General features: G+C 39.7%; 1 protein-coding gene across 1 annotated transcript in view; it reads left to right on the top strand.

Annotated features, from left to right (window-relative positions):
* Nucleotides 1–7342: 7342 nt before the first annotated feature.
* The window catches only part of DMD (dystrophin), a 1498644-nt gene continuing 1491778 nt past the window's right edge, over nucleotides 7343–14208 (top strand). Inside the window, exon 1 of the mRNA XM_077807212.1 lies at nucleotides 7343–7515. Within this exon, the coding sequence (XP_077663338.1) occupies nucleotides 7355–7515 (161 nt within the window). The 5' untranslated portion in view covers nucleotides 7343–7354. The remainder of the gene's footprint in view (nucleotides 7516–14208) is intronic.

Raw genomic sequence — 14208 nt, 5'->3', positions numbered from 1 at the left:
TGATCTGTATGCAACAGTACAGAGTTACGTGCACTGCAACAATTGATATGAAATCCTAACTATTCAATTAAGTCACAAGGAACTACTGGGCAAAGAGTGCCTCCTATGTTGAAGGATTTTGTGTTTTCTTTTAACTGACATCTCTGTCCTCCTACTCCTGAGGCCACCAGGAGTTTCTTCAAGAAATTGAAGATTATGGCTATAGAAAAATATTTCCTGTAGTCTGAAATATGTTCAGGATAGCATTTGAAAATTATTAGAGTACAGTCACTGTTCCAGGTAGTTGGCAGACTGCACTGGATTGAGGGAAAAATGAAAATATTACTTATGAAAGGTTTTAAAAAAATTCTTCTGATGTGCAATTACTTAGCTTGGTGGTCTTCAGCCTACAAATATAGGCCCTGATCTTACAAATTGTGGTACATGTGAGAAGGTCTGTTGGGGCTGCTCACATTTTTAAAGGCAAGAACAAAAGCAACTCATTGCTGGATCATGATTACCACAGTTCTGGGTTTAACTGCATCTCTGCTACCCTACAGCCACTGCCTCTATCATGTGTTCATTCTCACATCCTCTTCCCAGAGGGAGAATTATGTGCAGTATTTGGTTTTGAAGTGTGTGTATGTATGTATATGTGTAAAATATATATAAAATATTATTTAGAGGTTTCAGAGTAGCAGCCATGTTAATCTCTAAGGTGCCACAAGTACTCCTGTTCTTCTTTTTGCAGATACAGACTAACAAATTTATTAGAGCATAAGCTTTTGTGAGCTACAGCCTACTTCATCGGATGCATAGAATGGAACATATAGTAAGATAGATATACACAGAGAAAGTGGAAGTTGCTATACAAACTGTAAGAGGCTAATTAGTTAAGATGAGCTGTTATCAGCAGGAGAAAAAAACTTTTGTAGTGAAAATCAAGATGGCCCATTTAGACAGCTGACAAGAAGGTGTGAGGATACTTAACTTTGGAAAATAGATTCAATATGTGTAATGACCCATCCACTCCCAGTCTCTATTCAAACCCCAGTTAATGGTAGCTAGTTTGCATATTAATTCAAGCTCAACAGTTTCTTATTGGAGTCTGTTTCTGAAGCTTTCCTGTTGAAAAATTGCCACCCTTAAATCTTTTACTGAGTGGCCAGAGAGGTTGAAGTGTTCTCCTACCAGTTTTTGAATGTTACGGTTCCTGATGTCCAATTTGTGTCCATTTAGTCTTTTACTTGGAGACTGTCCAGTTTGGCCAATGTACATGGCAGAGGGCATTGCTGGCACATGATGGCATATATCACATTGGTAGATGTGCAGGTGAATGAGCCCCTGATGGCGTGGCTAATGTGATTAGGTCCTATGATGGTGTCCCTTGAATAAATATGTGGACAGAGTTGGCATCTGGCTTTGTTACAAGGATATGTTCCTGGGTTTGGGGGTGTGTGTGTGTGTGTGTGTGGGGTGGTGTGTGGTTGCTGGAGAGTATTTGCTTCAGGCTGGGGGGCTGTATATATTTAGAGAGAGAGAGAGATACATCTATAATTTGCCAAATCTTTGTTAGAGAAGGGAAATCAAAGAAATGCACCTTGCACTTAAAGCAAAAAGTGGTGAGGTTTGTGATGGCCCTTAATTACTGTGGGCCATCTTGGTGGTGGTATGAGTATATGTAATGAAGGACAGGTAGATTCGTGTGTTTGCATATTGCTGGAACTTGGAACTTGAGCTCATGTCGTCTGACCATACAGCCACTATGTGAACCGTAGAGTTGCGTAACCAACCAACCAATTTTTCAGTTTGGTAGCCCAAATCTTCATTTTTAGTTGGTGGTGGATGGATGTGTGTGTGTGTGTGTGGGGGGGGGGGGGGGGTTAGTTTGTCTGAAAAACTTTGCCCAGCTTCAGCGGCTTTGAGATATTGAATAGGACTGGAGAGAAAATTGATCCTTATTGGAACTCCACAAGTGGGAGGTCTAGTATGTCAGGTGGAGTTTCCCATCACTGCTTCCAGAAGGATTTAAATAATTTTAGTTCCTTACCCTTGATTCATGCTGCCTCTCTCAGGTGTCCTATGGCTGACAGGGTCAAATGCTACAGAAAGATCTAGGAAGATGAGAATGGAGGTCTGCTACTGACAGCGGGAGATTATTCATCAGTGCCACTAACGTGGTTTTAGTTACATGTGCAGCCCTAAATTCACATTATACTAGATTTAGTATATTCGCTTCTGTTACATGAGCTTTATGTTGACCTTTGTCTAGCTTTTCTTTGAGCTTGCTCAGGAAATGAAATCCCTTCCAAAAACTTCTTCTTATTTTGTTTTTATTGTTGTTCTTACCTCTGATGTCCTCCATAATCTATGATTATATTCAAACACAGAACCAAAATACTTTTCCTGAATCCTTGTAAATAATGCTTTTCTGAGAGCAGGTTTATTCCCCCTTTTCTGCTGTTTTCCCTCAACTTCCTCTCTCCGTGGTTTGTAGTCCCTTTGCGTTATGTTAATCATCTAATTTAAAATCCTCCTTGTAGCCTTATGTCTACAAATGGCCATGAAGAACTATGGTGCTATATAAATAATATTGATATTTGCATTTAGTCATATAAGATTCATCACAGCGATTGAGAGGCAGGGAGGTGGGACTCTTAACCACTTTGCTTCAAATGAATTGGGTGATTTGAAGACTGAGTTATTTCAAATGTCAAGGACTTAATTTTTCTTTTGGGATAGCTTAAACAAACTTTATCATTTTTTCTTGGCCATCTAGATCTTCTCTTGCTGTGGCGTATTAAAAAAATTATGCAGGTCGCTTTTCCATTAGGCTAATGAAGATAGAGTATATATATCCTCCATATGTTAATGGGATGAAAAATCCCTATAAGTGGTGGTGTGATTCTAAGGAAGATATCGGATTGTAGAATCCTGAATGTAAACAAAATATGATTATCAAATAAAATGCAAGATGTATGTGCTAATATAAACTAGTGAATAAAAATATTAAATTTCCATAGTTCTGGATTAATTCAGAGCCCCTGCTCGTTTTGCCAGGGATAGTATTGTACATGCATTTTAAAGCTGGAATCCACATGTGCCCAGTTGAAAGGGCATTTTTTCCTGTTTCTTTAGCTTGTGGATTCAAGGGTAAAACAACATGAATCTTTTCATAGAGGTTCAGATCTTCTGACCTGAAGGAGACCAATGTCTTGTCTAGTATTTCTCAAATATACAAATCCACGCTGTTGTTGTGCTTGCCCACATTGTGGATGTGACATTCCCCAGGATACAGTCTGGACTGCTGAACAGCTGTGTCCCCTCAGTTCTCCTAACTGGGGTGCCTTTTACACTGCTTTGCTCTATGAACGTAAACTCCTAGGCCAGGGGTCCCCAATGCGGTGCCCGCCTGGCTGCCGAAATGCCGCCGCCGAGTGCAGCCGCCGGAGAACAGGCCACTGAAATGCCACTGAGAAATGTTGCCGTTTCTCGGCAGCATTTTGGCGGCAACGCTTTTTGCCGCTTCTTGGCGGCATTTTGGCGGCGGGGTGTTTGGCGTCCGCCACAGTCTTCTGGGAATAGGAATATGCTATTACCACAGAAAGGTTGGGGACCACTGTCCTAGCCTGTTCAGATACTGCCTCTGACTTGTAAAATAGTTGGGAGTGATTTTGCATGAATGCTCTGCCAGCCATTCATGAACTACATACAGGGCAACACTAGTAAATTATCTGTCCCAGCCTTGTCCCCGAAAAATGGGCATCTTGGACTGTCCAGCACTGTACTGGACAATGCAAGCTTGTGGGAAGTCCATCATTTCATCAAAGGAAAATGAAATGCACCAGCCGTGTTATACCAAATGGAGTTTACCACACACTTCAGTCCAAACACACTTTTTAAGATAAAACAATACTTAAGTTTATTAACTACAGAAAGAAAAAGGAAAGATTTCAAGTCACTAAAAGTAACAAGGCATAAAAGTCAGGATTGGTTATAAAAGTAACAAAAAGATAAATGCTTAACAAGCATTTAAGTGACTTTAAAAGCAAAAGATTTTTCTCATCATAAGTTTACAGCAGTCTGTACTGACTGAAAAGCCTCCCAGCCAGGACTCATTCCCTGCCCCAGTTCACTTCTTTAAGAGTTGATGATCTCATGAGTGAGATGAAGGCAGTCAAGTGTTTTTCTCCTCTCTTTATAATTCAGTTTCTTGTGCTAGAAACATCATTGATTAGTCATGGTGAAAAAACTGTCTCTTGTGGATGTCATAAAACAAATTACATTTCATCATCATACTTCCCATCTGCCAGAGAATGGCCACTTAACTAAGTGATAGCCCACTTGACTTTGATATCTGTCTTTGTATCTGAAAAACAGGTTTGGGCCTGCCATTCTAACTTTTGAACATGTTACAGCAGTGTTATACGGTAGAATCTTTACATATGTTGCCACACCGATTTTACCAGAGCAATAATATTCAGCAGATCATGAGTTTTCAAATGATACTTCACAGGGCATCCTTTGTACAATATTTATCAGTCTTTTAAGAGTGGTGAACATAATGGTGTAGACTGTCACAGCGATGTGCTAAAAGCTCACAAGATCCTGGTACAGGTATAAATCAGATTAAACTGCACAAGGCTGATTTTTTGTTTTGTTTTTTGTTTCCATGCACCTTGTGTAACCATTTACAGCAGTGCAGAGTGAGTGAGTGTAAAATGTTGCCATTCTCATTTGATCTACTAGTATAACCAACTATCTAAGCTGCAAGGCCACAGAGAATCTGGCCCAAGGATTTTAGAGATTAGTTTAAACGGACCTCTCAAGATTGTTATATACATATGAGCTCTACTTAATTCCATTACCTTTGATTATTCTAAAATAAAGTTAACGTAAGTGGTACCTTTTAATCGCTGGCAAAGTAATGTTAATCAGCAAAAAGAACGCTGCCACATGTGGTGGGTTAAAATGATTCCATGTGTAAAATCTTGATCAGACAGAAGTCACTGGGAGTTTTGTCACAGTCTGCAAGAGAGCCTGATATTTTGCTTTTGGTGTGTACGTACGCTGATACCGAAGTTCACCTCTCCCCTTGGTGCCCAAACCAACATCCTACAACACAATGTTCATCGTGAATCGGCTCTCAGTATAAGGACACCTTGAAATACATGTCAGCATCTTGTCAAGCAACAAGAAGAATTTCAAAGTTACAACTTAAACTCACATTTGTCCCTATTACAGAGTTAATCTTGTTTTATTCAGCAGCAGTTTGGCTATTACTTAACGTTCAGTCTATCTACCCTTTTGCATGTGGCTGCTTTTGCAACATTTCATCTTTTATGGCAGGGTGAATCTGATGTTCTCTTTGTCAATACAAAATTGCACTTAGTTAACTAAAGGTGTGATGTTTAAATGTATTTAGTTAAACTGGTGCAACTTTGTGTATGGACACTCTTAAATCACTTTAAACTTGGCTTATATTTGTCTAGTTTATTACTATAAAATTACAGGACAAGCTAAGCAGTAAAAGATGTTTTAAATTGATGTTGTCATGAGTTTTCACTGGTTTAACTCAATCAGTTACATTTTTCTGTAAACTGTCTGATTAGGGGGAAAAATCCTCATCACGTGTGATGTGCACCCCTCGGGCAGTATGTATCCCAGAGGCATGGAAAAATGAGTAGCTTCACTCAGAAATTCATGTTTTCTCTAAGCTCTGTCTATTCCCATTGCATAAAACATGTAAGAACAAATCCTCCCTGTTTGAGTAACAAATCTGGATATGTTTGGTTATCTTATCTGTTACCCCTTTGTCCCTGCTGTCCCTCACATTCACTGGCTCCTTTCTCCAGGTGAAAAAAATATCAGAACCTTATCACAAAAGTTTCCGACCACTAAATAGTGTTTAGTCCTTTTACATTAATTGCATCTTTTCTAAGTTCACATGCATCGGCATAAACTCCCATAAACAATATATAATATCAGTTGTACAAGTCATTTTACAGAGATGTAGCACATAGAATTTTCTGTTTTAAAGTATTTTCAAAAATTTCAACTAACTGATAATTAACTTGGAAAAGAAATATTAAGTTTAAGGGAAATGTGATATCTTGCAGATGGATTGAATCCAGACTGAAGTATGTCGGGGAAGAATAATAAAATAGCACCTGATGTGTTTATACAGAATTACTGTAGAACTTTTGTGTCTTTAGTTATTTAGCATGTTTATGAAATGCTAACTATCTGTGTTTTTTTTTTGTTTTTTTTTTACACTCCCCGAAATTGAGGCAGATTCATGTTGGAGGTGACAATGCATGCTAAATGCTTCAAATCTAAAAATTACTCTTCAGTGGCTATTTCTTGATGAAGAGTACAGAATGAAACAATATGTGGATAATTGGACAAGTTATAAATATCCAATTTGGATATTTAGTTAAACTTTATCCTAGTAGATACTTAATACTGGTTGGAAACATAGTAGAATAGAGACTACATTGATTTAAAAACAAAAACCTCCTCTAAAAGACCGCATAACCCAAAGTTGGGCACTGCTTAATAGAACTTACTGTTAAGGTAACTAGTAATGAATGTGGGTAGGAAATGCATAAGTGTTTTCAGCTTGAAAAAGTATCAGACTGAGTGTTGTCCTTTTGGGAAGCTCTCAAAATTTTCATTACAGTGAAATAACAGTGGGAGGCCTGGATATCTGTCCCTCTGATCAGAGTGGAACATGGTTAGCAATTCATAATTAATGTACTTAAACTCACTCACTCAAGAAAACAAAACCTGTACAAAACTGCTTAAATGGATGTGTTCCGTCTCTCCTTTGTGTGTGTGTGTGTGTGTGTGTGTGTGTATATATATATATATATATATATATATATATATATATATATCCTTTTATATTCTAGTAGAAGGTACTGTTCTGTCCCTAGTGGACACACTTAGCTCTCATTTATGCACCTCATTGACTTACCTACCTTTGTACTTATCCTATCAAGAAAGAAAACGTTGAAGGAAAAAAAAACTTATGTCAAATAAACTCTCTCCCCGATGATCCCAGGTAAAACATACTCCCAAAATGTACCTTTTATATCAGGTAACTGGACTTGTAGTTGTTGTAGCAGTGAATATATTGAATACACAAGCAAAGAAGACAGGTCAAAACTGGTCCCTTTAGCAAAATCAGACTTCCCTGCTCCTTTTATACAATGGTGTCAATTATATCTCATTTATTTATGAGACCCTATTCGTTATCACTTCAAGCTAAAGGATAAGAGAATTGGTGCTTATTTGGGTCAGGAAAAGCATTTGCTTTGAATAAATTCAGCCATTGATGAAATTCTGTCTCCTAATACAGGTCAAAGATGTAATGAAAAACATCATGGCTGGGTTGCAACAGACAAATAGTGAAAAGATCTTACTGAGCTGGGTCCGCCAGTCAACTCGCAATTACCCACAGGTCAATGTTATCAATTTCACCAGTAGCTGGTCTGATGGATTGGCTTTCAACGCACTCATCCACAGTCACAGGTAGGAAAACCAGTGTGTATCATTTTAGCAAATAGATTAAAGTTGATTGCAAAACATTGGTTTTAAAATAATGGCTTATTTTGTGTAGAATTAAATTGTTGTTGCATCAGAGATACACCTTCAAAATGAACGACCGGTTTCAGAGTAGCAGCCATGTTAGTCTGTATTCACAAAAAGAAAAGGAGTACTTGTGGCAACTTAGAGACTAACAAATTTATTTGAGCATAAGCTTTCGTGAGCTACAGTTCACTTCATCGGATGCATTCAGTGGAAAATACAGTGGGGAGATTTATATACACAGAGAACAGGCTCTACGCTACCAGCACTCCCAGCTATCTTTGAGATACCACTGACTTCCTGAGGAAACTACAATCCATTGGTGATCTTCCTGAAAATACCATCCTGGCCACTATGGATGTAGAAGCCCTCTACACTAACATTCCACACAAAGATGGACTACAAGCCGTCAGGAACAGTATCCTTGATAATGTCACGCCAAACCTGGTGGCTGAACTTTGTGACTTTGTCCTCACCCATAACTATTTCACATTTGGGGACAATGTATACCTTCAAATCAGTGGCACTGCCATGGGTACCCGCATGGCCCAACAGTATGCCAACATTTTTATGGCTGGCTTAGAACAATGCTTCCTCAGCTCTCATCCCCTAATGCCCCTACTCATGCTATATTGATGACATCTTCATCATCTGGACCCATGGAAAAGAAGCCCTTGAGGAATTCCACCATGATTTCAACAATTTCCATCCCGCCATCAACCTCAGCCTGGACCAGTCCACACAAGAGATCCACTTCCTGGACACTGGGGTGCTAATAAGCTATGGTCACATAAACACCACCCAATACCGGAAACCTACTGACTGCTATGCCTACCTACATGCCTCCAGCTTTCATCCAGACCACACCACACGATCCATTGTCTACAGCCAAGCGCTACGATACAATTGCATTTGCTCCAACCCCGCAGACAAACGCCTACAAGATCTTGATCAAGCATTCTTACAGCTACAATACCCACCTGCTGAAGTGAAGAAACAAATTGACAGAGCCAGAAGAGTACCCAGAAGTCACCTACTACAGGACAGGCCCAACAAAGAAAATAACAGAACGCCACTAGCCGTCACCTTCAGCCCCCAACTAAAACCTCTCCAACGCATCATCAAGGATTTACAACCTATCCTGAAGGACAACCCATCACTCTCTCAGATCTTGGGAGACAGGCCAGTCCTTGCTTACAGACAGCCCCCCAATCTGAAGCAAATACTCACCAGCAGCCACAAACCCCACAACAGAACCACTAACCCAGGAACCTATCCTTGCAACAAAGCCCATTGCCAACTGTGTCCACATATCTATTCAGGAGACACCATCACAGGGCCTAATCACATCAGCCACACCATCAGAGGCTCATTCACCTGCGCATCTACCAATGTGATATATGCCATCATGTGCCAGCAATGCACCTCTGCCATGTACGTTGGTCAAACTGCACAGTCTCTACGTAAAAGAATAAATGGACACAAATCAGACGTCAAGAATTATAACATTCAAAAACCAGTTGGAGAACACTTCAATCTCTCTGGTCACTCGATTACAGACCTAAAAGTGGCAATACTTCAACAAAAAACTTCAAAAACAGACTGCAACGAGAGACTGCTGATTGGAATTAATTTGCAAACTGGATAGAGACTGGGAGTGGATGTGTCATTACACAAAGTAAAACTATTTTCCCCCCACCCTCAACCCCCCCACTGTTCCTCAGATGTTCTTGTCAGCTGCTGGAAATGGCCCACCTTGATTATCACTACAAAAGGTTTCCTCCCCCCCCCCCCAGCTCTCCTGCTGGTAATAGCTCACCTTACCTGATCACTCTCTTTACAGTGTGTATGATAACACCCATTGTTTCATGTTCTCTATGTATATAAATCTCCCCACTGTATTTTCCACTGAATGCATTCGATGAAGTGAGCTGTAGCTCATGAAAGCTTATGCTCAAATTGGTTAGTCTCTAAGTTGCCACAAGTACTCCTGCAAAATGAATGATGCTTTACCTATCGGGAAATGGGGCTATCAGAAGCTACTGTCTGCTTGCATACATGTGTACTGTCAACTCTGCCGGAATCAACCCCTTGTAATCCTATTGCACACAACAGTCAGGCAAACACAATATAAAACAGCTATGAAATATTTATTACAGGCAGCCCCCCCACATTCTTCATAGTAAGTGTTGTTCCTCTCCCTTCCCTACCCATTTTCCCTGCATGCGCTTCCCCCTATACTGCAGTCACTATGCTTGGTAAATTTTGGGAAAAGTTGAACTTTCAGTGGTGACAGACAGCCACTGCAGTGTAAATTAATCATCTGCTACTCAGTTAACTTAACAGCTTCCTCCAGACAAGCAAAAACAGTCGCAAACTTAGGGCTCATCCTTCTAACATTCCATTTATCAAAGTGAAGTATGAACTTCAAAATCTAAATAGAGCCATTTAAAAAATGTACTTAAGGCAATGAAACCTTTACACTGCTCCATATAATACATTCTGTCATGCACATTTTATAGACATGATAGAGTGTAATATAAAGATTGTTTGGCTATTTTCTTGATATCATCTTTAGAACTCATTTCTGCCTTTGCTATCCATAAATGTGGCCAGTGCAGATTCATACCAAAAAATCTTTACACTGGCCCCCCTGGGTATTCTGTGTGCACACTCTCTCTCACATGGACATATTATTGTATCTTAAAATCATTGGTTAGCTTTTGTACAGTATCGGGATACTTTTCAGTGGAAGTTACTATAAGAAGGCTACATGATTATTTGAGTGAGGGAAATAAATGTTTTTTTTATTTCTAAAACACCAGCTATCTGAGGATCTCCAAGAAACTTATATTGAAGGCTTACTTAAGTTTCGCAACTCCCCTGTATTGTGAAAGGGAAATGAGTATACCAAGATAAATGCTTACCCAATATTAAACATGAAGTTTTGGAAGAAGGACTTGCTTCTCTAGCCTCCCACCACACCATGTTTACTCCCTATAATTAGACTCTAAGAAGTTATAAATTAAAGTGATATTAACAAGTTTGTAATGAAACTTTTAGGAAGTTACAGTTCTATTTTTTTTACATTGACATGCTGTAGTTTGCAATATAATTGTGACATTTTCCTATCCCGTGAATTTCAACTTTACTGAACTGCAAATGATTATACGCATCCAGTGGTCCACATGCCCACTGCAGAAGAGAATGGACTTTTGTTCCAGTCTATGGGCTGGAGGAGCAGCTGGAGTGAGTGGGCAGAAAGGCTGTGTGGTCGTACAGCACTCTGGCCCTAGTTGTGTGGGTAGCTCTGTGCTGAAAGAGCATGATGAAGTGGTTGGGCTCTATATAGAGTTTATTTCACCCCAAAATTCACTCTACCTATCTTCATAAAGCCCAGCCACATCTGGAACTAGCACAAACAAAAGACATTATCAGCAAGACAGTTAACTGTTTCTCCCCACCCCCGACTTAATTAAAAAAAGCTTTTTAGAGGACTAGATCTCTCACCTGCTCTTGAACACTAGAGGGATGGGGGGAAATGAGACACGCACTAAGTTGCCCCAATTATATTTGGAGAGGAGCCAGGTCTAGAACTCAGGATGGAGTTCTTTGGCCCCTAGACTGTGTTGCTTCTGTAATAAATTCTTGGTGTGATCATTTTATTTTAAAGCTAAATTGTAGGTTGCTTTAAAAGTGGTAAGGGCTGGAAGAAATTTTTAATGTTGAAATGGTGCTCTGCCTGCTATCGGGACAGGACGGGTGAGTTGTCATGTCACCCATTAATAGCCAACTCTGTGCTCTTGCATAATAACAGCAGGCGTTAGCTGAGAACTTTGTTAGACAGATAGGCTTTTTAATTATACGCCTAGCAGCATCAGCACAGTATGACTTAACTTGTTTAGGCATTTGAGGCAGGCAATAAGGAGAGGGCAGTGAACCTTAGGTCTTGTCTATGAGAAGTTAGCACCCTCTAGCAACCAACACAATCCAGCATTAATCTGACTGAACTGCAGCAGAAGTGTAGGCACAGTCATCACTGCCATAAGTCTGCAGACCTGATGCGTGTTCCTTTGTTTCGAAATAAAACTACAAATCTTTAAACAGGCAAATGTGGGGAAATGGCAGAGAAGCACCAGAGGAAAATCTGGAAGTCTGGCAGTGAGAGGAAAGGATGGTGGGAGATATTCCAATAACTTGTTTTAAAGATTTTTTTCCTATTTCTGTTATAAAACTGAAGAGTGTTGCTACCAATTTCTTTCTAGGGGGAAATGCACCAACAGCAGGCTCGTCATCTATGCCTGCCTTTGGACAAACTGTACTATTCACCGCCTTAGCCAATAACAACTACTATTCTTTCTAGCCATTTTATCTCTAAATGTTGTCTTTCTGGTCATCGCTTACAGTCGCTCTTACCCGTTCCTTTGCTCTGTTGCTTTCATTTCATATTTGATTTCAATCTTACTGGCTCAAATATAGGAATGAAACTGCTTGATAGACATCAAAACCCACACCTTATTGAGGGTCTGATTTTTTTTAGTCCCACTGAAGACACCGGCAAAATTGTCTGTCTGTCTCAGATACCAAGGTAATTTGGGCCATATAAGTATCTGAGCACCTCCCGATCTTTTTAATGTATTCATGTCCAAAACACCACCCATGTGGTGTAGGGAAATTCCTTTATTCCTATTTTACAGATCAGGGACTCAGGCAGAGTGAGATGAAGTTATTAGATACACATCACATGGGAAGTCTGGGGCATCAGATTGATTGATTGACTCCCATTGATTTCACTGACACAGGATTAGGCCCTCACACTGGGTTAAAGCATCACAACTAAGGTCTGCAGAAGGTAACTACTGTCCAGTAAATACAACTAGTTGTGTGAGTGAGAGAGCAGCACCACAATCTTCACATTATGGAGACAAATAATTCCATGTTATGGAATTTCTTTTTTCTTCAAGGAAAAAATGGATATTACAGAAATACTGGTCCTGATCCTCCACTGCATTACTTGAGTTTTACAGTGATGTAAAACTGTTTACATTAATTTCAGTAGAGTCACACTGGCATAAAACAGGGATAACACAAAGATGAATCCGTTCCACTGCATTAGGAGAACATGAAGGTCCTATTAGATATTCAAAAGTCAGGAAATAACAAATGTAAACTTGCATGAACAACTTTGTACATTACATTATGCCTATACATCCTGCAAGGACTTATGTGCTTTTTAAATTGTATGCACTGTGAATAGCTCTACTGAAGTTCAGGAATAGTACTTAGTGTGTAAAGTTAAGCACATGTATAAGTCTTTGCAGGATCAGTATTTTTATGTAATTTTTTCTTTTCCAACTTTTTATTCACTCTTCAAATCCTTTTTATTCTGGGAAAGAAAAAGGTGCCGCTATTAATGCAAGTACCCGTGAGCATGGTTTTGATGGCTTTATTGTATGGAAACCGTGGAGGTGGCAAGGGTGTTCTGGAAGTTGAATACCAGAGTACAACAGCTCTAGTTGCCATAAAATAATCTGGCAATAGTATCAAATGAAGAAAGTGACTGTACCAGTCATATTTATTTGTTGATTTTACTACTGTACAATAAGAACACCTAGCCCTTTACAACCCTTTAAAAATACGCTAATTAAATGGAAAGACCTGTCAATTATCCAAAGATCAAATTCAGCATTTGCCCCACATCAAATTTGAACATACACCTGCTTGTAATTGATACTGCTGTCCTGCCCAGCAAGGAGGGAACTGAGATATCACAGGTTCAAACACTATCTCTTGGCCTCACACTAGACTACTGTGGGGGCGACCATCTGCTGGGTTCTCAGGTGGTTTAGCCTCTGGAACCTGAATGGAGTCCAGCCATTGCCCCTGTCTTTGGAGTCTTAAGCACATTTCAGGGTCCAGATCCTCTGTCTACCACCCCATCCTGAGAGCTGAAACCTACTGTTCTGCTGCCTATGCTCAGTGCTGACTCTTCAGACCCACATATAGTTTTAGAATACAAGCTTCCAGACTCCCATTGAAAGGTATGGTTTATCACTTCAATGAGTCATCTAGTAGTTGTAAAGCAAAGAACAGACTGATGATTTGCACATATTTTATCACTATTGCTCTTTGACTCAATCACATTAAACCAGTAGAGAATACAGGTAATTTAGAACACAACTGTCATAAATATAAAGGGAAGGGTAAACCCCTTTGAAATCCCTCCTGGCCAGGGGAAAGCTCCTCTCACCTGTAAAGGGTTAAGAAGCTAAAGGTAACCTCGCTGGCACCTGACCAAAATGACCAATGAGGAGACAAGATACTTTCAAAAGCTGGGAGGAGGGAGAGAAACAAAGGGTCTCTGTGTCTGTCTATATGCTGGTTTCTGCCGGGGATAGACCAAGAATGGAGTCTTAGAACTTTTAGTAAGTAATCTAGCTAGGTATGTGTTAAATTATGATTTCTTTAAATGGCTGAGAAAAGAATTGTGCTGAATAGAATAACTATTTCTGTCTGTGTATCTTTTTTGTAACTTAAGGTTTTGCCTAGAGGGGTTCTCTGTTTTTGAATCTAATTACCTTGTAAGGTATCTACCATCCTGATTTTACTGGGGGGATTTCTTTATTTCTATTTACT

The sequence above is a fragment of the Eretmochelys imbricata genome, chromosome 1, assembly GCF_965152235.1.
Source record: "Eretmochelys imbricata isolate rEreImb1 chromosome 1, rEreImb1.hap1, whole genome shotgun sequence".
Lineage (NCBI taxonomy): Eukaryota > Metazoa > Chordata > Testudines > Cheloniidae > Eretmochelys > Eretmochelys imbricata.
This window is presented reverse-complemented; position numbering and strand designations above follow the sequence as displayed.